The following is a 27,652-nucleotide window of genomic DNA, read 5'->3' as shown; positions in this document are numbered from 1 at the left end:
ACACTAAAAGTGCGGCTGGCTTGGCTGCAGCGGATCCAGCATCTGTTTAAGAGCTACGAGCGCCACACAAACGGGGAACTCTGGCTCACCCTCCTCCTCTGGAAAGGAGAGGCCAAATAACACACAAACAGGTGGCACGGCTGAGCTGCCTCGTCCCTGTGAAGTGAAACTCTTCATTAGGATTTGGGTCAAGAGATGGTGTTATTTTGCTCCCTTTTTTTTTTTTGAAGTGTGGAGATAAAGATCACGGAGATTAGCTCAGTTTGAATCCAGGGAGATGACTGGAAAGGTCTCTCGGCGGGACGCTCAGGCACCATCGCTGATTATCTGCGCGGCCGCGGAGGATCAAAGCCGGGGATCCTCTGCCCTCGGGGATGCTGCTGCCGCTCACCTCAGCTCACCCCGCCTCGCCTCGCCTCGCCTGTCCTGTCAGGTGTGTTTCGGAGAGAGGAGCCGGGAGAACGGGGAAGGGGAAGAGGCGTTCCAGCTACTAGCCGGGCGATGAAAAATCCCCTCTCGCTCTCCGAACATTTAGCAACGGCGTTCGGCTAATGAAAGGCGTCCTGCAGGCAGATCCGCATCCATCACCTAAATTAGCTGAGATGTTGTTTTAACAGCTTTATTCCCTCTCTGGTATTTCCGGGAGCGCCATAAATATTAGCTGCCATTTATAGACTCCGATTCTCCGCCGCCATTACCAAACACACCTAAAAGCACATACCTGTGGTTTAGGTCAGCACCAGTGAATGCTAAGTTGTCCTTTTTTTACTTTCTACTATTCCTTTACGTTTTTAGACTGCTTTCTTACAATTACAAGATTGTCGTGCGACATGGAGCTACAAGTCGCGGCTGAGTCCAAGGATCTTCTTTGTATATACAAGGATTCCCAAAAGCTCTAATTTTGGATTCAGCAGACTAAAATCCCTTCTTTTTAAGCTTTTTTTTTTTTTACTGATCACGCAGATTATTTCTTTCTTCATTGCACCAACGAGGACTGTTTTCAAACTGCTCCCTGCCTGTTACGGCGTTTCTTCCCTGCTATCTGACGGCGTGCAATGGAGGTTTTACAAAACTGGATGTAATGTTATTTCTACACAAGAGGCATTGCGACTTTCTCAGCCGGATTTCCTTTACAATTTCTCTTGTTTTTTTTAATTCTTCAGTTCAACTTTGTTTGACCTGAATGTGCCACTAAGATCAAGATCAAGACAAGCAGAAGCTGAAGAAGCAAGTAGAAAACCACAACTGAAAGAAAACAGAAAATGTGTGAAATTTCCACAATCAAACGAAGAAAACACAACAAGCTCCCTGAGAAAGGTGACAGAAAGGTTGAATTTTACTTCACTGTTTTTAACATGAGCGCTCCACATTGAACGGATGCGAATCTGAAGCCCGAAGAAGAACGTGACCGCCGTTTCATGCAGCTGTGAGCGAGCGCTCATTTGGTAATGTTTGCTGGCGCATTCAGCAACAATTATTTATGCAATTTTTATGCAAGAAAGGGCAAAATTCACAAGATCCTTTTCACAACAGCCATGTTTGCTTGTTGCTGGAGATTTTCTCAGATGCACTAACTTCGCACTCATGTACACCACAAAACAACAGGAACAATATTCATTCATCAGATGTGAACTTTCTGTAGATTAATGCACATCCTAGATCAGAGGTGTCAAACATAAGGCTCGCAGGCCAGAACCGGCCCTCTGTTCTGCCTTATCCAAGCTGACTGTTGGTAAAAGCAGGTTTAGATCAAATTGTGCTTTAAAAGTCGAAGCTCTTTGTGCCATGATGGAATCTTTTTGAATTTATTTCCTGCTCATTTCTTCTTCAAGCGATACTCATGCCAAAGAAAACACACAGAAAAGTTCAGTCATGCTTAAATTCATGTTTAAATAACATGCCAGGCATGAAGTTTCAAGGAAGCACATCCTATTGTGACAGTGGCATATTGTTAAACAGTCAGAAAAAAAAAAAAATCCCCCACTGTTCAAATGTTTGCAGGGATTCATTATATTGCAAATATTTCCTGCTCACACTCCTGGAGCCGCAGTGGTTGATTCAGACTTGTAATTTATTGCTTGAGTGCCTTATGATCTCCTGTGGGCTCCGCAGTAAATTGCCCCTCTGTGTAGATGTTGAGATAGCAATCAGAGCAGTACAACCTCGGCTCTGGTGTGAAACGTTTGAGTCTTTCTAGTGAGCTCTGTCAATTAAACGGGGTTGAAAAGGTCAGTTTGACAGGAGTTTTTATTTTCACGTCGTCACACATTGAATTTAAAAATGCCAACAGCCAACTACAGATTGGACTGAATCGACCCCGTCTGTCACTGATAATGTCGACATGACGATGCTCACTGTGATCTGAGATTCATTTCTCTCTTCCATTTAACATGAGGCATGTGACCATATTGTGAATGGTAACTTCTTCATTTCTTCCAAACTCTGAATCATGAAAAGTTCTGCATCAAACTTCTGATGAATGGAACAAGACGTGACGGTATTTCTGTGATTAAACATTGCTTTGAAATGTGGATAAAAGTGCAGTACTTTCACAAAAAATGTAATGTGATTGTGGTCATTACCAGTATGCTGAATTTAATTTAGTGAATCATAATGGGCCGATTTATTTTTGCAAACAACACATTAAATTTAGTTTTTATTAGTTTTGAACTCTGAATCCTGAAATAAATGCAGTTTTCATCTGTTTTACACTTTCAAGCTGACTTTATTGTACATTATTGACTCAAAATAGCATCTTTAGTAATGCTAAAAAACAGAAACAGTGACCTAGAAACCTAAATTACCCCTCTAAGTGCCCTGCAATGCCTTCAGAGTTAATCAAATGAGCATTTAAGTGTTTTTCTTAAATTTTTTTTTTTCTGCGAAGTATAGAAATATGGTTCAAACCATAAATCCGATGCCCAGCTGGGCCGCCGGCCCACTTCTGTTTCACTTGCATGCTTTGCTGGTCCGAGTGTGCATTTTTCAGGGTGCTCCAGCTTCCTCCCGCAGTCTAAATGGGCCGCAGCTCTGTTGTTTGAGTCTGTGTGTCTGTGTCTGTGTGTGTGTGTTAGCTATGCGATGAACTGGCAACCTGTCCCAGCTGTACCCTTCCTTCCACCCAAAGCCGTCTGGGATGGACTCCAGCCCGCTGAGACTGTGTATAATGGATGGACGGTTGGATGGACGGATGGACGGATGGACGGATGGAGGTTAAACAAAGCCTGCTCAAGCCCGTGCGGCCTGCTGACGAACATTACGGTACAGTATGTACCAACCATTTCCGTCATTGTGAAATACAAACTGGTGTGATGCTTAAGAGGCCATAAATAAGTCACAATAATTACACGGGCTGTAATCTCTTTAATTGCTCGGAGGTGGGTGAAGTGTGTGTCTCCCCGTCTAACCACATTTACAGGTTAATCTAATCGTGGGTGGCAGCAGACGGCCGCCTCGCCTTCTGATGTGCGGCGGTTACTCCATCCGATGTGTGAGCGCGTGTGAGGAAATGCCCTGCTTGCCGAGAGACTGAAGAAAGAGGTTAATCTCATTAATCGTGTCTGAGACGAACAATAAGAGGCATTTTCTAACACGTGCGTTTATTTTTGGGAGCGCAGATGTATGCAATTTACATTTCAGGATGTTAGCTTTTTCATAAAGCTGCGGTATGTTTGAATTCTCCAACTTTCTGGGTCTTATGCAGAAGCACACGGCAAGCTAACCACGTGTGCAACCGCCCCAACCCCTAATCATAAATGAGGGGGGAGCTTTTAAAGCTCTCTGGAGAGACCCCATCATTGGGCCACTGAAATATATCCCCATCAAACAAGCTATTTCTGGTCTGAGCTTCTTCATGTGGTCGAATTTCTATTTTTGCCTCCCCCTCCGGTTTGAACTGAGCGATATTGTATACCCTGACCGTATCCCCGGCGCAAATTATACGAGGAGAATCATCTGCAGATAGGATGAATCACAGTAGGTTATCGTAACCAGCACAAAGTGAAGCGCAGGCCGCGCCGAGCGTGTCTTCAAACCCCGGGCCCAAGGATGGATCCCAACGGTTTATTTTTACTCAGCTGTGAATGGTTATGGCAGCAAACCGCCATATGGCCGTAAGATTGAGTGGTCTTGGTGGAAAATGGGGACGGAAATTATAGAGGGGAGAGCGCTGGTGTCACACAGGCCTCTCATTGCTCCTCTTCTCCACAGTTGATTTGGTAAATACACCGTTTTCCTCCGTGACTGGGAAACAGTGACTGGTGGGGTTTGTGAGGATAACATCACCTGCCTGCCCAATGAAATATATGAGCGTTTTATTCCAGAGGCGGCCGGACGAATCGCCCGTTTTCTCCAGCTGAAAGTCCGTCCGCCGTCACAGACAATGAAAGAAATTCTCTCTCAGCCTCCAGTTTCAGAGGAAGGTGTGCTCTGCTGCTTTTATTTTTGGAAGTGAATTTTCAAAGGAACCCTTTGATTCAGGTGAAGATATTTAGTGACTTCTTCATTTCTTACTTCTTTTCTTTTTTTTGGAAAAGGACTGAAGCAAATTTGGGGGGATTTCTGTCAATAAATTCACATAAATGCATAAAAAAAGCATCTCTTTTTCTCACAATAGCTGAATCAGTGAAATGTTATAGTTGTAAATCATAAAAAATGTCCAATTCTGTTTGTTTCATGTTTGTCTCTTGTGTTTTTTGCGGGAGTCTAACTCCGACCGCGTTTAAATCCAGCAAAAATGCTGATATTTTTGTGTGTTTGCTACTTTTATCCACACATATTCGATGCTAAAAGTCACCAAAAACAATTATTTCTCTGAAAATACTGGCCAAAGAGGAGAATTGAAAAAACTGCGGGAGATGTGAGGTTTAACATCATAGTATGAGGCAGACGCGTCACTGAGATCATATTTGTGCGACTTGTGTTTCGTTTTCCGACTGTGAAGTCCCTTAACTTTGATTAACAGTTAGTATTTTCTGATATTTTACTCATTTCAAACTCAACGCCACATTTAGGAGGAGATCCACTTCTCTATTGGTCCAAACTAACGACCCTGGTGCCACTGGCTGGCATGGCATGTATGTAAAACGCCTTAAGCCATTTTGATGTCTGTTTATCCATCCATCCTTCACTTATACTAAAAGAGTACCGCTCTGAACCATTTTCACATAGAAAAACTACTTTAACTGTTGCTTTATGCCTTCTTCAATCCCTCAAGTACCATTTAAAACACTTTATTTATATTGAATTGCTCCATCAGTAATTGATCTAAAAGCCAATTCGAATTAAATGATTTAAAGTGTGTAATTCTGACATCTGCACCTCAAAGCGACCGTGTGAGAGCTGCACCAAAGTTGTTGAAGTGTATAATAAGATCAGAACTTTCCTTTTAAAGTTAAACGAGTTAAACTTGAGAGATCAGCAGATGGTTACAGCTGGAGGAAAAAGTGAGCCGGGTTTAGTTGGGGTTGGAATTACATAAAAGGGAGTAAAATCTTGACCTGCAGTAAAACTCCCAAGCTGACAGACTTGAAGGCAGATCCTCCTGAACTCTGTTTTGATGTGTCTCTTTTAATGTCTGCGTCACATAATCCCTTTGTATTGCAGAAAATGTATCTCCTGGCCTTCTGGCTGCGCCGAGCGAATTTCAATAGCTTGTTTCAAAACATTTCGTAATGAAAAGAAACTTTTAATATCATTCGTGAGCTGCTCCACTCATAGCAGTCGCCGTGTTGCACACCTGTGAGCCGCTGAGCGCTGTTTTTCCACTCCGTCGTCAGCGGCCCAGCTGGAGCGCCGGCCGCGCTGCACGTTCACTTTCCCTTCGCCGCTCAGCGTCGGGGGCGATTTGAATCCGGCTGCGACTTCCCCCTTTGATGCCGTGCTTGTCGTACACGACCTGATAGCGGGCGGAGAGTTTGTTGTGGTGCGGGACACATTGTGTTTTGCGCTTGTGTTTACTTTGCCGCCGTCTATCCAGACGTCTGTTCAAAGGGCTGCGGCCCAAACAGATTCGGCCGCCGCTTCCAAACAGCGTTCAACCCCACAAGGCAGGGCTCTCCTCAAACGTGAGCTCATTGATTGGGCTGTAATTACCGGCGCTCTTTGAATGCAGCCATTGTCAGACGGTAGGCTCGGTCGAGTTTCTGCGAGGGGACAATGAAGCCCCGTTGCAGAACGTCTAGCGAGTGACACTGATGTCAAACACATGTTTCCCCCCGCAGCCCAACAGAAATAGACAAGCCTATTTAGGGGACTGGTTTGCATGCAGGCTCCAAGGACTGATGTTTGCAATCTGCGAGCCGCAGTGGGTTTTTACATGATCAGTAATTCAAAAAGTGGTCGGCCAAAGAATCCATCCTGTGCCTCTTTGTTTTGCTGTTGCCATGCACTTGTGCTAAAATATCATTTGGTGCAACGGGCCGGCATTAAAAGACAGCAGAAAGTATGCCGGACGCCGTCCAAGGCCTATCAAATGTCCGGAGGAGCGAGAGAAGGGAAAACACAAATATTTTCAGTAGCAGGGAGAGAAACCAAAAGGCGCTCTGGTGGACAATCAAAGTGAATTAGGGGGTTTCTGATGGCTGCGTCAGTGTTTATTACAGCTGTTGCCGTCCAGATAATATCCAGATGTTGAACTGGTGAGACACGTCGCTGGTTAAAAAAAGGCCGAGCGCGGAGCGGAGGTCCGTCCAGTGCGGCTCAAGCGAAGGTCTGCCGTCGTCATTATCCCGAGTGCAAGGTGTCTCTGCTCTCCCTCTGCACTTGTCTTTCTTTTAGCCCAACATATAAAACAAGAACAGAGGGTTACGGAAAGCTGCAGCCAGCCTTTGAACCCTCCGCCAGGTGCCCTGCGCTTTCTCAAAGAGGGACAGACGAGGATTTCGCCCTCCATTGTGCTTCCAGAAAAGACCTCTCAATTACTGGCTGCCTCCAGCGACATTTATTTAGATGGTTTTGTTCTGTGACAGAAAAGAGCAGCAGACTTTCCTCTTTGTAATGAAACAAATTATGAGCAGCGCACCAAATGTTTCTACTCTTTTATGTGGAAGACGTCTTTTTTCTTTTTTTTTTTCTTTTTTACAAGTTGACTTCCTTCTCATACAAGTCAAACACGTCTATATTTGTTTAGTGGGGGGGGGGGGTTGTTGGCTTTTCAAGTCTTCCTGTGCCATCAGGCAGCTGTGAAAGGAGAACATTATCCACAGCGGCTTGTAGATTTCGCTTCAGGATGTACAGAAATGTCATTATGGATCCTCGGCGTTCACATAATCCCCCCGGAGCGGTGCGGGCGGGGGCAAGTCGCGGCACCGCAGGACCTCCTCGGGACAGACGCCTCACAAAAGTATGAATGCAGAATCCAGAAGCTTATTTAGATTGGTTTTCAGGAGTAAAAAGAGGACACACTTACGAACTGACAAAACAAACCCAGCTCCACTGACATGAGCGGTTAGCGTCTTTTTTTTTCTCCCCCTTTTCGAACGCCACAGCAGTCTCCAGGGTAGTTTTCCAGGAATAAGAGCGGCACGGCGCGGCGTGTTAGGCCGAAGAGAAAGGATAAATTATGACTTCCAGTTATTGTCAGTGAAGCGACGCTGCTGGACTAAAGTGTTTATTAGTAATGCCTAAAGTTAGTGTCTCTGGGTGAAATAGCTGGAGCTGCGGTCGGTGAAAGAAGCAGAGGCGGACAGGATGAACCGTGTATGACACAGACGTCTCTCAGCGGACAGGATGCTCAGGTTTTTATAGGCACTGACACCTTTACATGAAGAAAAGTCTATTTGCGAACTGGAGATTTTCCATTATAATGGGGAAGCCTAAAAACAAACCATTGTAGTACGGATTCAGCTGGGAGATGTCAGTTTTAACTCTTCAGGACATTTTGGAGTATCAGTCATTTCCCATTTCAATTAAAAAAAATAAATGCAACTCTATCTTTTCCACATTTGCATGCAGATCGCTGAAGCTTTCCCCCCCCCCCCCCCCGTTTGTTACTTGAATAGCCTTGAAAAGTTGCATAAATTAAAACTTTTTTTCACTTTCAAGACTCAAGCGGAAGTTCTTCCGTCTGTTCGCCGCAAATGCATTTCACAATTTCTGTCTGGATTCCTTGCAGGATTATTGCAAAAGATAACCTACACACTACTTTCCAATTATATAATGTGCTATTTGGAACAAAGGAGCCTCGATAAAAAAAGAATATGACCGACCAGATGACGTATGTTTGAAAAATGACTTACTGCTACTTGCACAAGACAGGAAGCGTATATGACCAAATATGGTCATCTTCCTGGTGAAGTTTTAAAGGAGTTTTCCATCTTCACTTCACCTGTGCTGCTCATTTCAGACTGTTTTAATTTTATTATTATATTTTTAATTTGGATGTTCAGTGCCTGGAAATTACTTCAGAACTGCAAACTCTGTCACATTGAGCATGAGACTTCTGCAGTTTATTGAAAACGTTTACTTCAGATTCAAAGTTCCAAAGCAGCTCTAAAATTCTCAAAATCCAACATTTTCAAACATATTTACTGTTATTTCTTCTATTCTGACTGATATTTCATTTCTCCCTGGTTTCCAGTCGCTGTGCGCCGTCTTTAACAATGATTAATTAGCTCTAACAGACCAAAATCACATGTTGACATCCGCCTAACTTGACTTGAACTTGAGGAGTGAATCATTAGACGGACCCTCGCAGCTCTGACGGTTAATGTGTCACAGCTCTCCGATAATACGTCTTTCAGATGAGAGACAAAAGGGCGCAGGAGTTACATGTTTTCTCAGTAACTAAAGTACTTTTTAAAGAGCAAACAACAGCAATACGCATTTTCAATAACTTGTGCAACAGCAGTGAGGAGTGTATTATTAACGTGTGTGATATCATATTCTCATTGTTTCCTAATCTCTTGGTTTTGTGTTATGTGATGTTTGCCAGAGGTGTGGATTTCACTGTGGCGGCGCAAAGCCGCTGAAGCGAGCCGTCTTCTGCGAGGAATGATACGGACACGTCAACGCAAACACGCCGAAAAATGAAGAAAAGTAGAGAGAAATGAAGTGCTTCCTGTGAAAGGTTTCACATCGGCCCTCTCTCATGTGCGCCTGAACCTCCTGGGGGGTCTGAGCCGCACGTTAGGCACCGTTTCTCCAGCGGTGCATATAAATATGTGGTCTGTGTTTGGCGAAATGAATGGGTTTGTGCGTGCTCCGCTATACTTGCTGATCCATCAGACTTTGGACTCAGGAGTTGATGAGTCAGTTTCCAAGGCGAAGACGCAGCAAAACACTTCTTACATGAGATCCTTCGAGGGGGGGGGGAAGTAAATATAACCAGCGGTGCCAAATGTTTACCCTGCTGTACACTCTGACCCAATGACACTGTAAGTCACTGACCCGGCGTCAGAGCTCGTCACGGGGCGGCGTGACTGTCCGTCACGTAGTGCGCCGGCTTCGCTCTGCTCGCTGATGTGTGGCCTGCAGGACGCCGATCTCAAGGCCAGTATGGTTGAACACTCAGCTATACGCTCTTTTAAACCAATATTGTTCCACGGTCTACGCAGCCGGGTGGAAATTTCCCCACGCCGGAGGAATACCCTAGCGGGGACCACACACCGAGCCTCCCGGCGCTTTTTCAACCAGTGCAACAACTATTTCAGGTTTATGTGGGAGGAAGTCCCACACTCCTCGCATTCTTCACCCACAGTGAAATGCCTTCACTCGGGAAACTGTCTCAAAAAGTGACTCACCTGACTGTTTGTGTTTCACAACTGAGAGCGACTTCTGCAGATGATTACAGGGACGCTGGATGCCTGAGAGAGGAACGACCTGGCCTTGACGTCACGCCGGGGATCAGAGTCCTGATCCGACACGCGAGGATTTCCCTCGGTTGCTAGGCGATGGGGTTCCGTGTGGGTAAACAGGAGCTTCCGCGCGGCGCACCTGTGTGAAGCCGCCGCCGCCGCCGCCACGCTGTCAGGCATCCACCTGTTGCTTCACCGCTCTGAGGTAACCATGGTTATTTTCCATTGCCTGAAACTGCTGTGCGTCGTATCTGCCGTAAAATCAGTCATTAGTGTGGCGATGCCATGGCAACCGCACAACACCTGAGGCCAAAGGTGAAGTTTTTATGTCATTCACCTGTTAGTCCAGTTATGCTGTAAACACCGGAAGATTCACCTCATCTGTTTGAGCCAAAACAACAGTCTTACTCAAACCTGCATCGACACCTGTTGCCATGAGGTTTTTTTTTTCCATATAGATTAGTTAATACATCCCCAGATATCAAAGCCTGAATGCAAACTTTGACATTTTATCAAATACAGACTTGAACAGAAATGCTAATCAGAATCTGAAAAATCAGAAGCAATTTAATGCCAGGTACAAAAAAAAAAAAAAAAATGTATAGAACTTCAATTTTTCTAAAAAAAAAAAAACTACAGAAAAGTCTGTAACTTCAGGATTCAAAACCTTTAAATGCAAGCTTATCTTTTCGAAACTTACAATTATTGATTAGAAAGAAATAGGATTTGGCTTTAGTGGTAATAATTCTTGGAAAGGCTTTATCAAAGACAAGAAGACAATAAAGACCGCCCTGCAGTTTAGTCAGTTAAGACTTAAAAAAGTTATAAACATACACAAATGCAGACATTTTTAATCCTCATTTAGTGAAGAACTACTGAGTTTTAATTGATAGTCAATATTGTGCTTTGAACATGAGCCAGTGCATGTATCACTGGCATCATGTGTAATCTGTTCCTTTTTTCTTTTTTCAAGTAAACTTTAATAATAAAACATGAATCATCAAGTTTCATTTCACTAACTTTTAGTCAGAAATAATGCAGATGTACAGCAGAGTCAAGCTTCTTCCAAATTGAAGTTTTAAAGAGAAAAAAACAGCAACTGAGCAGAATTGCATGAATTCTTTTCAGCTCTCTGCTGCACGATGACCTTTGTTCACGTCGCCGTGACAACTTACAGCATCATCCACTAACGTGCAGTAAAGACTGTCACTATTCTGCTTGAAATCCAAATCAGCACTTTTTAAAAAACGAGGAGGCCGCATAAAAAAAAAAGAAAAAAAAAGAAGAAAATGTTATGATAACCCTGTGGTTAATCATGGGGAAGAGCGAGTGTGTTTGTGGCAAATATTTGCGAACATAAGAGAGGATGCTCGTGTTTTCCTGCGACCTGCGAGCGATCTTACGGCACGAGGTATGCGAGGGCTCCCCCGCCGACTCCTCAGAGCTGGACTCTGCTCCGTCAAAGCGGCCTTTCTTATCGTCTGCCAAACGCTACAGTCAAACACACACACACACACACACACACACACACGGCCAAAAGCATCAGAGAGAAAACGTGTCCTCTGGGTGGAAGAGCGCACGTTCGTCCCTCAGTCAGTCAGTCAATGTGCTGCTGCTGCTGCTGCTATGACCCAGAGTTAAAGATGCAGAACAGCTGCGATACCGCCTTGAATGAAGAGACAATCCCGATAACATGTCTGACATGCAGAACATAATCCGGGAGCCTTCTCAGGCCGAGGCAGTTTAAAAAGCTCGATGCAGACAAGATATGGCTAATCTGGTCTGAGTAGGTGTTATTACCGGTCTCATAGCTGAACTTTAGATCACCGCGAGATAAGAGGAGCACTCACATGAAAAACAACATTAACCCTGAAAACAGACGTCTGACTTGAATCTGCATCTCAGCTAATGAGCAAAATACTCAATTAATTCATACACTATATTGCTAAAAGTACTGGATCTAATGAAAAGCAAAACGCACACAACATGGCTTAAGATGAGGAAATAGTTTCCACATGCATGTCTGAGCTGAAGGTGTTGAGGTGTTTAAGGTACTAAAAATAGCCCTTTATTAGTTTCTTATTACTTATCTAAAAGGTAGTGAAGTCGCTGGAAGTCCTTGAAGTGTGGCTGTGGCAGATGATCCGAGCTGTCAGTGCTCTGTGGCTCTGCCTGCTGACTAATTCACTCATTAGTGGGAGAAAGACGCTCTATAATCTGCATGCGAGCGCTTCATGTGAAGGACTAATGAGGAGAGGGAGCAGCCGCAGAGCAGCCGAGATGAGCGGGCAGCGGGCAGAGAGCAGCGCGCAGCTCTTAAACCCATGATAATTTGAGGCTGCTCCAGCTAATCGCAGCCACAGCGGATACTGTGTAATTTTAAAGGTTACTTACAGTCTCACACACACACTCACACACACATCTTTCATGTTGCAGTCAGGAGGACTGAGTTTATTCACCGTCGCTGAGCCGTATCTCCTCCAGTAAACAGGTTTTCAGTCCAGTTGTGACTGAAAGTATGAAAAAGTGAAGCAGATTTTACGGCTTCTTCAGAGTGATTCATGTTTTCACGCTGGACGGGCGTCTTGCGGCGGGTGAATGCGATCGAGTGTAAAACACTTTGTGGGCTGTTGAATCCAGTGAAATCCATTCAGTAAAATGAACAGGTGGCCGATCCATCACACTGCAAACACACACACTCACGGGCTGCGGGCGGAAACCCAACCTGAGCTCCAACCTTCTCGGGGAGATTGCTGACCGCCACTCCACCGTGCACGGCCGCCACGAGAACAAATGTGGCATTTTGTGTCAGCGAGGCGGCCTCAGGGGCCTCGGCACCTGCCCCGGGTGACTCACGGGAGTCTCGCTGTTACGAGGCAGACCTGAAGATGAGCTCAGGCGGGCCCGCGGCGGGCCGGCCCGGCGGGAACAATCGGCCGTCTGTGCCGACGCCGGCCCGCGTCTCTCTTCTCGTATGTCTGTGACCGTTGACCGCGCGTTGAGTCACTTCCTCCCCGGCGTGTTTACGGAGCGCCTGCACTCGGTTGCCTATGATATCACGGGGCATGTGGGTATTAAGAGCGGCGCTGTTTGAGAAGACCTCCAGGACCGGGCGAGTGGAAAAAAACCATGCGACCACAGGAAACCCCCCCCCCACCCGACAGGTGCCTTCCTGTGACACCGCTACGACAAAATGAGGCGGGCACACAGCGGAGGAGTTTTCTCTAAATAGACATTTACTGATTTTCAAAAGAGTGTGGTTACAGACAGAGCAAAGGGACACGGAGGAGGGGGGGGGTTCTGCTCACGGTGCAACTTAAAACTCACAGCATGAATTACAGACACTGCCAAGCTGAACGGACACGATGGGAGAGTCCAGCAGCCAAGCAGGAAGGCGCTTCTCTGGCACACGGAGGCGATAATACAAAAACAGTAAACTCTGCTTTTAATTAGCAGGTTGGTTTTTTTTTTTTTTTTTTTTAAACTAATAACACTGATCAGAGTTCATCGACATGTAACAAATATATACAGATAATCAACAAATGGAGGAAAAGGAATTGTGACAGAACAAAGCAGCTTCATAGACAAAAAAAAAAAAGTGTGATGCTCAGACCCACCGAGTGTGTTTTTGACCGGATTACAGTAACTGAATGATATCTGTAACATACTGACCCTGCGGTGGGAGATTGTACACGACCCTGCCCCACCTCGGCCGCTGTAAACATCGCTCCTGCGCTTTTTCTGTGAAATGTAACCTTGGTTTTGAACCCCTAACCCTTTGCATTGATCGGAAATCAATAAAACTTCAACAAATACAAAAACCTAAAACAAGAAAAAAAAAGTTGAAGTAAGATACTGACGGCCCTCCGGTGTCGTGACTGCCACCTGCCAGTGATGATCGCACATTAAGCGGCCGGACTCCACCCCGTCTGATTTCCACCTGCCGGCCGCTGCCTACTGGGTCCGGAGCTGGTAATCTGGGGAGGAAATGGACGCCGCTTAATCGAATGCGCACAAGAAACGAGAGAATTGGGGGAGAAATCGAGTGGAGGCAGGCAGCTGACGCTGTCCACCCAGAATGAATGGAACACAAAGGAAATGAGATGAGGATGTTTGTCAATTAGTGGCAACATTAGCAAAAAGACCAGCATGTGCAACCTTGGCAGAGTCAGTGAGAAGACGAGGGAAGCTCGAGTGGAGGGGAAAGGGAAAAAAAAAAAAAAAAAAAAAAAAAAGACAGAAAAGTTTGCTTTCTCACATTTCGCAGGACGTTGCCACATTGCCTCATGTTCTACAGTGTATCCCCTTTTCATAGAGCGGCAAGTGCTCAAGGTTAGTTCCCACCATGTTGCACTGCATTGCCCAACTGTTGCCTAATAAATGCACATATGGGCACCGAGTACGAGCAGCACCAGAAAAGAAGAAAAAAAGAAACCGTGGGCCTACCTCCGTTCTGGGTGATGTAGCGTACCCAGGGCAGGGCCTGGTAGCCGCTCTTCTCGATGATCTTCAGGTAGCGCACCTGGAAAACAAACACCATCCTTCAAAAAAACGTGCACAGCCTCACTTGGAGGGACTTCAAAGCTCATAATACAAATAAAATTGTAGTGAATCCCTTAATTTCGGAGTCTGTCATTTCCAAAGCTTCCACAGAGTCAAACACAAAGGACATTAAGGTCTTACTCAAAGCTGCGAAAATGTAGACAGTTTAAGAAAATTGAACATCAAATATTTGTAAAATGTTCTCGCTTATTTCGGTTTTAGCTGTTCATCCACGGGGGTGTGAACTTGTGCACTTTATATGTATCCAACATGAGGACGAGTGAGTTCAGAGAGGTTCACGCGGGTTCATGGTGGGAAACTCAACAGCCAGGAAACTCAGGGAATCACATTTTCCCCCATTTTTATTGAGCTGAAGTCTTAAGTGTTTTTCAAAAAGTTGTGTTTTCAGTGCCTTTGAGCACATGGAGCCCCAAAAAACGCGATTTAATTAAGCTCATCTGATTATTTTTACATGAAGAAATTGCACTATAAAGTATATTTCTTTTGCTTTAACTGCATCAAAAACTGTCATACGAACAGTAGCAGGTTGGGCGTTTCTCATCACAGCTTAACCACTTTTATTCCTCCTATTGCCCAACTGTCCTGTCGCAATTTATATTTTAACCTATTTTTCTGAACACTGAGCGTCTTCTGACTGCGAGGAATCAAAGCCGACGGCTCGTAACGCCGTCCTCCGCACAGGAACCGTTGACAGCTCAATATTCAATATTCAAAAGACGCGTTTTGAGTGCGGTGCACCTTTGAGCCAGCTGCACTCGTAGTAAGCGTAGTGGTTCGGATGAGGAAGCAGTAGTATGAGTAAGCCTGAGAAAAGAGAAGCGGCTACAAAACAACTTTCAAGGGACGTGAAATTAATTTACATAACTGTATTTTTTTTTTCTCTTTGAGGCCTGGCAGAAAAAAAAAAAAACACACATCAGCAAAATCAAGATACAACTTTCACAAGTCATCAACCGATATTTCACCAGCCGGGTGTTACCACAGAGCTGGATTACAAGAAGTGACTCTAAAAATACCCCGTCGTCCCGATCATTTCTGAACAGTGATTGCACAGTTTCTCACAGTCAAGTAGGAAAAGGATGAAACGAAAAGCCTTTGTCACTCTGACAGTGTTCTTCTGACCCCTTTCAGATCTGCGATAGCGTGTGTCAGTGTCGCCAGTACAGTGTTTCTGAGACGTTTCCAGTTTTCTGTCATAAAAACTCGGCACCCTTCAGGTTTCCAGGGTTGAGCTACTTCTGAAGTGTTGCTGCAGGTTCACTTTTTGTTAGCGTGTTTTGCTCATGGGTTGGACTCGGGCGGAGTGATTTTGCAAATGACATGAACGCTATCGAGGAATAAGGCGTGTAACCCGGCTCGCTGAGGTGAACTTCCGTGAAACGTCTGTACAGGTTCTGTCCTGAAGGTTAAATCAGGACAGCTTCCGCGACTTTTCAATGCGTCAGTGTAAAAAAACTGTGTTTTATATGACATTTGAAAACACAGTTTTAAATTTAAATTAAAGAACAGTGTTGAGTTTACATGGCAGCGTTATAAAAGTGATGTCCATTTATATGGAAATGGCAGAAATGCTGAAAACGACATAGTTTTTCTGTTGGGCTAACCCGAACCCTTTATTTGAGGAAACATCTCCTTCAGTGAGGAATTCCAAGATATTCCAAAGATCACTAGGGAGGAACATATAATTGAAAACCTCAGTAAATGCAACAGTGTGCCTATGACTGTAGCGTTCACGGACAATAAAGTTTTTCTGTATCGGAATTCAACTTTTTCATCACTGTATTCCTTAGAATAACTTCTCCATATAAAACTTACTTTTTTTCCCTACATCAGCCCATGTAAAGCTTTTCAGTAGAAATTTGCAGAAATCAGAGCCGTTTTCACTGCTGCAGAGCAGAAATAATGAAAGACTTTCCTTCTTTAAGTTGGTGTTCTAAGAAGGATCCTGGGGCAGCTTTAAGGACCCCGAGCTAACACAAAAACAGCTTTACTGTGCCTTGTTTGTAGAATTTGTTTTTGATAAAATGCTTTTCGCTGTATGTTGTTTAACTTTACGACTGTAACTCGTCCCTACAGAGTCAAAAGTTTTACAGCTTGAGTGTGCGTGTCTGCATGAAAAGTCTTATTTTCGGCATGGAAAACAAAACAAAAAAAAAAAGAAAAAAAAGTGAGCAGTCGGAAAGGAAAGCGGCCATTTTCAATCCGACGTGACCCCGCTCCAGGAGACGCCGCCGCGCTGTGCCAGTTCCCAGCGGAGCGGCGGGACAGACTGTACAGGAATCCTGCGGGCCGAGCGGCGGCCGGGGCCTCTGGTGAGGCCGCCGCTGCCGGCCGCCTTGTTATTACCTTCCACTACACAGTGAGGTCAGCACGAGAGAGAGAGAGCGAGAGAGGGCGACGTGGTCAACGGAGACGTGACGACAAACACATAGACGTGGGATCACCGAGTCTGCCGGCGCAGCACTTCTCCCCCGAGCCTTCGCAGCCAAACATGCCCGGCCGTGGCCACGCAGTCAGCAAAACGGCTTCAAAAGCAGCCCTCCACAAAATATCATTATGGCTTGGGAGATGAGAAGGGGAAAGGAGGATGTTTGTTGTATCGCGTTTGGTAAGTACAGACTGCATGTGTGGTCTGCATTTATCAGGCTCTTAGTCGATGGCACGGTCCTAAAGCCATCTGCCGGCTCGTTGGGTTCCCTCCTGCATCACCCAAAGAGCCCAGATTGGAGACTGCAGCAACACCTCTGATCTCCCTGCTGTTCAGCCAAACTGTGGCCTTCACTCCATTCTCTAGTAAAACTTATAAAGATGGAGCTACGTGCATCGTTGCGTACCTCACATGTGCGCGGCCCTGCACTTAGTGGTGGAGTTAAGAGGAACTTTCTCAAACCTTTGATATTTACATGTGTCTAATTAAACTTCTCAGCCTCTTCTCACACGTTGCAGAGCTGCATTAGAGTCTGTTGTTGCCCTTTAATAAGAGAAAGGTTACAGGCCTGACACTGGGGCTCGATGGCATTATGGCTCTTAAAAGGTGGTTTGTGAGATGGGGGTGTGGGGGCGGGGCGGGGGGGGGGGGGGGGGGGCGCACCACAGTGTCAACAGCGAGGGGAGTTTTTTTTTTTTTTTTTTTTTTGGCAGCCAGCCTGTGTGACTGAACGTCGTTTCTGTGATCTTATAAAGCGCCTCCACCAGAGCACTGATTCTGGTAGCTCAAGTATGTTGCTTTTGCTTGATTGACAGACTTTTCACACTCAAATTGTGTTCAAATACCCACCAAATGTGGAGTTTGCATGTTCTTCCTATGCGTGTGTGTGTGTAGGTGATGAAAAGAGCCCGAATCGCCACATGGCTAACTGAACCAGCCTCTCCCACCACACGGATTCAAGGCAACTGCTCCGATTCCAACTGTTCATTTTAAAGACTTTAAAAAGGACAAAAAGAAAAACTGGATTATTTCTTTGAACTGCCAAATTACCTTGGAAAAACAGCAAAGCATTCTCATAATGTCAGCCCCCTGCCCTAAACCGCCAGATTCATGCATTTCAATTAACTTGGGATTGAGCGTCTTGTTTCCGAGTGGGCTGCATCACATCCATACCAGTTAATAACGTTTTATCGACTGGCGGAGGAAATGTGGACAAGCTGGAAAATGTGACATCTTTAACTCTTTTAATGAGAGTCAGAGAGAAAAGTGAATTAAAAAGTTGAGTGGTAAATGAGCGCATGGTGGCTGGAGGACGACCTCGCTCACAACGCTGCGCTCAGAAGACGTGAAAACAGAACTCAAGGCATCAAATGTTAAAGCAGGAATATAATGACTACAAACTGGATCATTTAGGGACTAGTTACTGGAAGGATGATGTTTCATTACAGGAAAGGTAGCACTATATGACTTCTTCACTGTGCAAAATGAGGCCGGATCACCCTTAAATTTTAGGGGAAATAGTCAAATTATAAGTTCACACTTTGAAATTACTGATTCTACTGTTTTGGCAGCTTATTAAGCATATTTTGTAACATTATTGATTTCAATCATGTCAACATGTACGCAGGTTTAAAACTCAAGAAAATGCTGAGAGCTGATCTGCTGTGCAAGTTTAATGAGGGACAAAAAGTCTCCATCAGCAGTGGTGTTGCTGTTCATAAAACCTTTTTTTTTTTTGGATGAGCACACCAGTGTTTTACAGCCAAACGCTAAAGCATCACGTGACCAGTGAGAACCTCTCAAAGGTTCCTGCCTTAAAATAAAAAAGTACACCATGACGCTGCATTTGTTCAAACCGAAACTCAAGCGTAATTATACAAATGTACTTTTGGAAACCACTGTTTTGTTGTTCTGAGGTAATAATATAACGTTGTGAAACTTGAGTTTGTCAAGCTGCCACTGTGCCCTCATGTCAACACTTGATTTTTTTTTTTTTTTTTTTTTGGGCTGCGGTGCTACATGTTCAGCAGAATCATACAACCGACTGTGATTACACTGTGCAAGTCTGTGGCGGGCGACCAGGTTTTTTTTTTTTTCCCTTCTTTTTTTAATTCAAACAGGAAGGAAACGTGGAGAATAAACATTTGCTCGATGACAATCGCGATCGACTTCCAATGAATCCGCTCACCTGCTCCCGAAAGGCAGTTCACGGCGCTGTGACTAACACGGAGGCAGAGGGCCAAGTTCAAGCTGAAGAGCAGCTGCTTCAGCTGCAGATATTTTCTTTGCCACAGGAGGAGTCTCGCAGTTTAACAGCGCTCCCTCACTGCCCCCTCTGGCCACAAACGGCATAAATGTGAATTGTTTAAATTCCTGATGTGCTGGAAAGGGGGGGCAGATGTTTGAATCCAGGTCTGAACTACTGGTGTAAAAGGGAGGAATTTGATAGAATCTGGCATTATGGAGGCTATTTGAGTTTCTGGACGGGGTTTGATGAACGGATTATCTAGAATTTGCGGTGTGAAACAAACCTGGATGCCTGAAGTGGTGAAGTATGGGATCTCGAACTTGACGCTGATGGGCGGCTTCCCCTCCTTGTCCTCGGCCTCCACGCTGGGCAGACCGAAGTGGGCTCGCATCAGATACTCCTTTCCCCCCTGTGGGACGAGGCGACACGGCCGCTTTGATACACGTCCAAAACAAATGTTCACCTCTGTGGTTTACAGGAAAACTTCCACTGGGACCAATAAGTTCTCATAAACAAGCAGAGGAAAAACACAGCAGCGGGCGAGAGCCATGAGCAAACTGCACGTTAGCAACCATATGCACGAAAACCAGTGAGTCACGCTTTGTGCTCACAGGGAAGGACTTGATGGACCAGACGATCTCGCTGTTCTCGGGCACCCACTTCACGCTGCCCACTGTGGTCTTGAATTTGGGTGAGTCAGCGTCCGTTGGCACAGGAATGTGAATCTCCACGTTGTTGGCTGTGGAACGCCTCTTGAACTGACTCTTCGCCTGAGAAACAAAAAAACAAGCAGGTCGAGTTTAACGCGCCGCGCCGCCTCCACAGGCCGACGGGGAGCTGCTACTCTGACCGGGTTACCGAGCAAAACAGCCAGACGCATGACATAAACTATAGGATAATCCCTGCAGATTAGCGCTGCTATGACAATGAGCGTAAGAGTTACTTAACTCGGCGTGAGCAGTAATAAACTGTTTGTTTCACATAAAGCTGGAGACGCAGATGCGACAGAGGTAACTGTTAAAGAGAAAGTGACCCACCTTGATCATGTACTCGATGCGGCTGTGGGAGTGCTTCTCAATGACCGACTCGATCCAGATCAGGGGCTTCACCTGAGACACACACACAACACAGTTCAACTGCTTTCCAGCTGATCGTTCACAGAAACGGGTTTGGTTTGAAAGCCTTTCTGCTCATGCTCTCCCTGAGCACGCTTTGGGTGTTTCTGTGACGTTTACTGATGAACCCAAATGGTCTGAAGGTGTAAATGCGGCTGTGTGAACGTTTCTCTGCCATCACCCCTGGATGGATGGATAAACTAAGACCAGCTTAAATAAATGTGTCACAGTCACCACCTAGTGGCAAAGATGGAAAACTGCACAAGAAAACAGCAGATGATAAAATAACAAGATAAAATTGTTTTGGGTTTTTTTTCTCTCTCAACACATATAATAAAATAGTTAAACACACATTTGTACAGTTATGTGTGTGATTCTGTGTTGCGTTTACTCAAAGGACATTCAGGGGAAAGCACAGATTGTGCAAAGCTTGAGAGTCGTTTTGTGTATTATTACGTAACTTTGTTTTTTCTGAAGGTTTGCCGTTAGAATGAAACTGAGATAAAAATATGCTGGATGAAATCAGATAAGATCAGCAACAGTAAAAATGGGCTTCAGGACGCCGAGTTATTTTCTCTCCAGGTTTACAGATGCATGAATGGAACAGGACTGTAAAGAGCTTTATTTGTAATTTGCTTAACAATCACAAAGTCTGAAGAGAATTTTAATAGCTGAGCATATCAGACAACAGAGTTCAAACTAAAGTTTATGTCTAGTTATTACGTTTTTGAATTGAGCAAATGAAACTCACAGACTACTGTTATTTCCTTCTTGTGAAATCTTACTGTGAATGTTTTCTTACAGTTTGCTACACATATCGCTTTTTTAAAAAGCTGTTGTAGCTTTTTATGACTACACCTTCACACATTGAATCAACTTTGACATGGTTGATGATGAATTGGCGTCACTTCAGTTCAGCACAGGCAGGTTTGGCTCCAGGCTCATTTGTTTTCATCCAGGAAAAGACTTTTGGGCCTAAATATTTACTTGATGCATCTTCTGACAGTAAACAGGAGCCGTCTCTCACGTCTGGCTCTGCACCAGCTGTTTATCTGTGTGCGGCTCTAAATCTAAAAAGATGGAACACAACGTGGCAAAAAGCCGTGATAAGAGATCGATCAATTGATCGATCGATTGATCTGCCTGCACCACAACAGCTTAACGTGTAATCTGCTATAAATATTGTAAATACGGACATTTTCTGAATGAAGAATCTACACTTTCTTTCACACTTATGTTGTAAAATTTTAAAAAAGGAACACTTTTAAAAAAATAAAGTTATGAGATCTTTTTTTTGATGAATTACATGAATATCATTCAAATTGATGATCTGACCTTTTACTCTTCATGCATCTCAAAAACTGATCTCAGTAAACCGTGAGCGTGCATCAACTCTGCTCTACGCCTGACGATGAATTTCAGCTATTTTATTACCTGACTCTTCTTGACCAAAACAGATCTATCATGAGCTGCTCTAACCTATAAGGACCTGAATCTACACGTTTGCATTTCTTTGCTCATACGAGTTGATTTTGTGAATCTGTGGACACCTGATGACCTGTACATGGAAAAGGTGAAATCCTGTCCAATGTGGCTTTGAGAAGACAGACGTTTTCACACTTGGCTTTCTTGTTGAGGTTAGATGTCTGTGTTTCTTGGTGAAAGGTTGGATTTTTTTTCTACATGACAGTAATAATGTGTCGGACAGACTGTTTGGAAAGTGTGATACTTACGTGAGTGTTGAGCCGGTAGGACATGAGCTCAAACTCTCCGTCGGGAGGAATGAAGGAGATTGTGCGGTCGTTCTCGAAGCGAGACAGACGGACACACTGGTGAAACTTGACGTCCTCCAGCTCTACTGATTTGCTTTTCCCTCCTGCAGATTAAAAAAAAAAACTTCTGAAGCAGTTATAACTGCAAATGCATACACATTTCATTATTGCACATGACTTATTAACCAGGCCCGGATGAGAATGTCTGTATTCGAAGAATCATTTAATGGTGAAGCTTCCACTGAGCTGAAATCACGTCAGAGCGAGGAGGAAACTCACGTCCAGTGTTTTCAAACAGAACCTTGTCGTTCAGGCCGAGCCGCAGCTCGGGCATCCCCGACAGGAACACGCGCATCTTGATGGAGCCGACGATCTCGCTGCGGAGGACGTTACCGTTGGCACTGACCTGAAAGGTTTAGGAAAAAAAAGGTGAGTCACTTGAAGAAATCTCATGACAGAAAACAAGACCGCAGATTGAGGAGCTTGACACTGCGAGAGCGTGTTGTGACGCAAGCAGGGAGGAAGTTTACGAACGCAGTGACTAGCATTTACTTGAGCAACACAGGCCTTCCAAAACAAGGAGTTCCTACCAGGAGGTTGACTGACTCAATGACGTCCAGGAAGACCTCGTTCTTCCTGTACTTGATGCCCTCTGACCTCCAGGAGACTGCATTGGTGACTGTGGCCGGGGGTCGCGGGGCGCCAGTGTCTAGCTTGTGCCCTTCCTGGGTTATGTATCTGAGACAAAAAAAAATGTAAACAGTGAGCCCAAAACTGCAGAAAGAGAGATAATCCCGTGAGGGAGACTTCCAGGAAGAGAGGCCGCAATCGCTACGAGGGAGGACAGTGTGACTGATCACAGGGAAGACGGCGGGGGAGAAACCAGAGTTAGTTCACGGCATGTCGGCACCGACGGCAGACCTGGGAATCTAAACCGTCATTTACAGTTCCTCACGGTGAAGACGGTAAACTCCTGATGACATGTAAATCTGCTGAAATGATGGGACAAAACCAAAAACAGGGAGGGAAAAAAAAAAAAAAAACAGCTGGAAAATGTGACTGAGCTGCAACAGAGTAAATTTATCACTGGACTGTTTCAACATGGTGAGAGAAACAACGAAATGTATTATGTTTCTTCTGTACACATCCTGAATCCTGAGTCACATCATTCAAACTGCTATTTATAGTTTTAGTATTTATTTCTACTTATTAGCAACAATGAAGGCAATGAATGAGTAGAAATTATAGTCTTATTAAGTAAATGATAAAATGTCAGTTTTGACATGAAAGGAAAAAAAAAACCTTTCTGACATCTACGAAAATAAAATTGGAAATACAAGACCTTCATGTTTTAATGGCTGGTTGGCACGGTGGTGCAGTGGTTACAGTATAAATACCTGAGTCAGATTCAAGGCTGTAATGTCTGAAGTTTGAATGTTCGGCCCAGGCTTGAGCTTTTCCACGTGCTCGAGTTTCCAGTCCAAAAACATGCTTGTTAGGTTAAGTGACAAATCTAAATGAGTTCGGTTCCAGTGTGTTCATGAGAGATTTTCTTTCAGTTTTTCTTGTGGCGGACTGGTTACGCTGCCTCTCACTCACTAAACTAAACTAAAACTCAGATTAATTTGAAAATATGTATATTATTAACAAAAACAGTTATAAAACCTGAATATTACAGTATAAACACCAGTTTGGGCTGCAAAGTCATATTGTCTCTTTTTTTTTTCCATCCAACATTCTAATGTTTTTTGTTGATTCTGATCCATTCATTCAGCTCTTACACTGCTTTCTGCAGCCCAGACCGTCAATCTATATCATATCAAAGAGACACAGGAGGTCAATCGCATTCACATTTATGCTCCATAGCTTATCGAGATCAGCAGTTAATTTGAGAAGTGTTTTTTTGGACAAAAACAAAATCCACACAAGGTGAGAGCGAGCACTTACCACTTTTTCTAATATGCTTTGTAAATACAATGACTTCACATGTGTCAGAAATGTATCAAAGCATTAATTAACCAATACTCGGAATTTTAACTGGTTGAATTTGTGATGAAAATAAATTCAGTTTTTTGGATCCGGTGGAGGCGTGACTGACAGAGTACTCACTCTTGCAGAATCTTGCTGTCAGTGGTTTGAGGATATCCAAAGTCCATCAGCTCATCCATCAGTTCATAAATGATAACAAAATTATCTCTAATGCTCTCTTCCTCCAGTTCTTTGAAATATTCCGAGAAGACCTGAAGAACACAATAAGAGAAATGTGTCCAATCGCTGCTGTCAATATGTAATCATGTATAATCAATCTGATTAACTAAAGGGCTACAAGCCAAAGCAGAAAATCACTCAGTCCTACCTGAACAATTTTGTACAAGAAGGAGAAAACCAGTGAGACGCTGGCATTTTTCTTGGATGTTGCGACCACTGATGTTCAATTTGTGTCAAGAATTTCAACTGCAGGAGCGACAAAGCGAGTCAACAGTCAACGACAAAACACTGGAACACACACAAACTGCGCAGAGATCAGAAAGGATACGGTAGAGATTGTTGTGTTTGATCCACATGAAACGCACTCCTCCGTGGGCCAGGATGGGAGAGAGTGTGCCTTCCTCCTCTTTGTCCATCAAGAGGGTCATGAAGTGCTCGATCTCAGACATGTCCACATCTCCGCGGTAGTTTCGGCACACCAGGACCTGGCAGAGACACCGTGTTGGTAGTGTGTAAAGCATTTAACTAGTCCCTCAAATACAATCTCCATCGATCAAAAAGGCCTCCAACCATGTATCTTATGTGACCTGTTTTTTTGGTAACTATATTTGATGGTCATGACTCCTCATTTGGGACATCATTAAAAAAAAATTGACATTTGATTGTAAACTGAAGTGAAGAAAAATCCTTCAACTAAAAGTGATGTAAAAAAAATAAACAAGTACAAAATTAACTGATAAAATAATTAGCTGTCTACAATACAAGTTTTTACAAGGGTTTTGAAGAACCTGTGTTTAATTCTTTATTTTCTGACTATTTTTTATTTTATTTTTTACTCTTTTACTTTGTGAAGAAAAAAAAACATGATTACATGTTTGAGTTACATAGCATTTGTAGAGAATTGTCTATCTTACAAAAATGAATTCAACATGAGAAAGAGGAAATAAAACAAAAAGACGATCCAATTGTGACTTTGAGCAGCCTAATAACAGAAAGAGGCTGAAGTTTGTGTCAGGGAGCTCTAACCACCACATGAGGGCACAAGTGAAAATGAATCACTTAACAGTAACAATGAATCCACTCTGGAGGAACAATCTGATTAAAGTCAAGTGTTTTCATCTACAAAAGAACCACGTTGTACTTACATACTTCATTTCACATCATGTGCTTCGTTTCTTTTCAACCTTGGCTGCTGATGTTGAACAAAATCAAACAGACTTCCTGACTTTTATTGTAGTTTTATGAAATACTAATGACTGTCATTGATAAATACAGCAAAATGCTCCTGATTGTCATTCATCAGCTGAAACACGTGTGGTGTTTGTAAAGAGGCTGTTTACATACAGTCAACATAAATACTAGTTTGACAAACATTCAAGATCACTTTGTTTTGATAAAACCATGGGTCTGAATGGATAGATCCCTCACTCACTGCTTCACAACACAGGATGATGTACGTGTCATTATCTGCTGTCAGAAATGTGGGCGGAGGCAAAAAAAAATTGTTTTATGTTTTCACTTTAAAAATATAACATGGCATCTGGCTGTGCACCTGTCTTCAATGTAGACATTGAAGTTGGAGATCATTTTGCAGTAACAGCTGGTCACCTGATTCTTATTCACTCGGTCTTACAGGAGCATTACAACCTAACATATGTGCAATTCTACGTCCTTACTTAAAACACGTCGTTGGCGTGCAAACCACCGATCAGGACGACAAATAAAAAGCCTTTAAAAACAATGCAGCGAGTGTACAGATGTGCCAGCCACCGAGCCGCAGATTGAGCCACATCATAATCTGCTAGCTGCTAAGCTAGGCTAATGTTAGCTTAGCACCGCTGTCCCGTTACTTTACCTTTCCTTTCAGGTCCAAGACGTACACGGCGCTTGCAGACATCTTGAACAAGCCACGAGCTCAGGCCAGCTCGTCTATAAGCACCTTAATGTTGATGTCTGACAGCAGTAAATTCAGCCTAAATCAGACTTTCATTCATAATACTGACAAGAAGAGCGAGACCCTTCCCTTTTTGTTACTCCGTCAGCTCACAGAGCGGGCGCCGCCTGTGGGACGGGAGGCGCTACTGCAGGACCGGATGCAGGTTGTTGCAATGTTTTTCGCCCCGAAAAAAAAAACAGATAGTTTGTTGCACAGTAGTATTTGAATGCTTGAGTTGTTACTGGATGAGTAGTGATTACATTTTTAAACGGGTAACACGGTGATGGAAACTGTCAAGATGAATAAAACCGGGTCAGGAGATCATAAACGACTTACGGTCAAGTCGGCCCCAACTTACTCGGCAATGATCCATCATCCATTCACCTCTGTGAAAAATAATTATATCTTTCTTAAATTTATATTTTGATTAAATTTAATTATGCTGGTTAGCTTACGTCTGTCATTTAATTATATCTATCCTAAATTTATATTTGGATTATATTAAATTTTTCTATGTATGGATGGGCTTTGTAAGTTTTCACATTTCACATTTCTATTCCATTTATATTTTTTTTCTTTGTGCTGCTGGAACACTGCATTTTCCCCCTGTGGGACAAGTAAAGGACTTTCAGTCAATTCAAATCAATCTAAATTATTCAAATGTAGCTGTGTGATAGCATGAGACAAGGCACCCATCAAATTTGATTCGTAACTGCAGATATCATTTCTACATTTGCAAAAGAATAATGAAACACAATAGATGTATGACACAATGTATGACAATATAGATCTGTACTTCCATTTAAAAGCTGCATTTGAATGATCAGGACTGTATGGCTGTAGCTCTATCACTTCACGTGACTCACTTTGCACCAATATGGTTCCTTCTTTCTGTATGAAGATGTCATTTAGAACTTTCCTGACTGAGTTTGCAACAATATATCGTTTTAATGACGTCATCATTCAATTTGACCTAGATATGCAAATGAGCCTCTATACAAATTAGATGACATTTAGAGGTTTTAAGTGAGGAGTTGGCAACAATGTGTCAGTTTCAAAGCTCTTTTTTTTTGCAAAATGCAATAAAGTCCATCATATCGAATTTAATCATTAAGCATTTAATATAAATATTACCATTGTTTCACATTATGCACTTTCATTTAAATCAATTTGACACTGTAATATGTATAACACAACTCACCATTCAATTCAATTCAACACCAAAAAGGTTCCTTCTTTCTTGGCACAAACTTCATGTCAGCTCAGGCGGACTTCGCAGAAGGAAAAACCAGGCTAAAAGCAGTTAATTACAGTTCCATAGCAGCAGCACACCAGACAGATTTACTGGTATTTTTTTTTTTTTGCAGCGTGAGAAATACAATGTGTGGTGTGAGTGCGTGACAAAAGAATGAAATGTGCGACTATATGCGTGAGACTTGAGAGCACTGCGAGTTTGAATGGGGCCGACTTTCTTTTGGGCTGACTGGGAATGCTTGTATGAACCCTTACTTAAGCAAAAGTTACAGAGTTACGCCTCCGTAATATCTCTGTGCAAACACACTCGTGTCATTGTCTTGTAACTTCAGTG

General features: G+C 43.6%; 1 protein-coding gene across 1 annotated transcript; it reads right to left on the bottom strand.

The window, feature by feature from the left end:
• Nucleotides 1-13,195: 13,195 nt before the first annotated feature.
• ap1m1 (adaptor related protein complex 1 subunit mu 1) lies at nt 13,196-26,171 on the bottom strand. The gene is made up of 12 exons (XM_030115413.1): nt 25,984-26,171; nt 24,457-24,613; nt 24,277-24,344; nt 24,030-24,160; nt 22,511-22,658; nt 22,200-22,326; nt 21,882-22,024; nt 20,071-20,142; nt 19,645-19,803; nt 19,317-19,442; nt 14,241-14,316; nt 13,196-13,771 (listed from the first exon to the last, which is right to left on the bottom strand). The coding sequence occupies exons 1-12, from the start codon at nt 26,023-26,025 to the stop codon at nt 13,749-13,751; spliced, it is 1,272 nt and encodes a 423-aa protein (XP_029971273.1). The 5' UTR covers nt 26,026-26,171; the 3' UTR covers nt 13,196-13,748.
• Nucleotides 26,172-27,652: the final 1,481 nt, after the last annotated feature.

This window comes from Salarias fasciatus, chromosome 18, assembly GCF_902148845.1.
Source record: "Salarias fasciatus chromosome 18, fSalaFa1.1, whole genome shotgun sequence".
NCBI classification, from domain to species: Eukaryota; Metazoa; Chordata; class Actinopteri; order Blenniiformes; family Blenniidae; genus Salarias; species Salarias fasciatus.
This window is presented reverse-complemented; position numbering and strand designations above follow the sequence as displayed.

Coding starts and splice junctions, on each gene's coding strand:
- ap1m1 (XM_030115413.1), bottom strand. CDS start 26,025: ATGTCTGCAAGCGCCGTGTACGTCTTGGACCTGAAAGGAAAG. Junction 22,327..22,510: donor TTGAGTCAGTCAACCTCCTG/GTAGGAACTCCT, acceptor TAAACCTTTCAG/GTCAGTGCCAACGGTAACGT. Junction 22,025..22,199: donor TCTGTTTGAAAACACTGGAC/GTGAGTTTCCTC, acceptor TTTAATCTGCAG/GAGGGAAAAGCAAATCAGTA.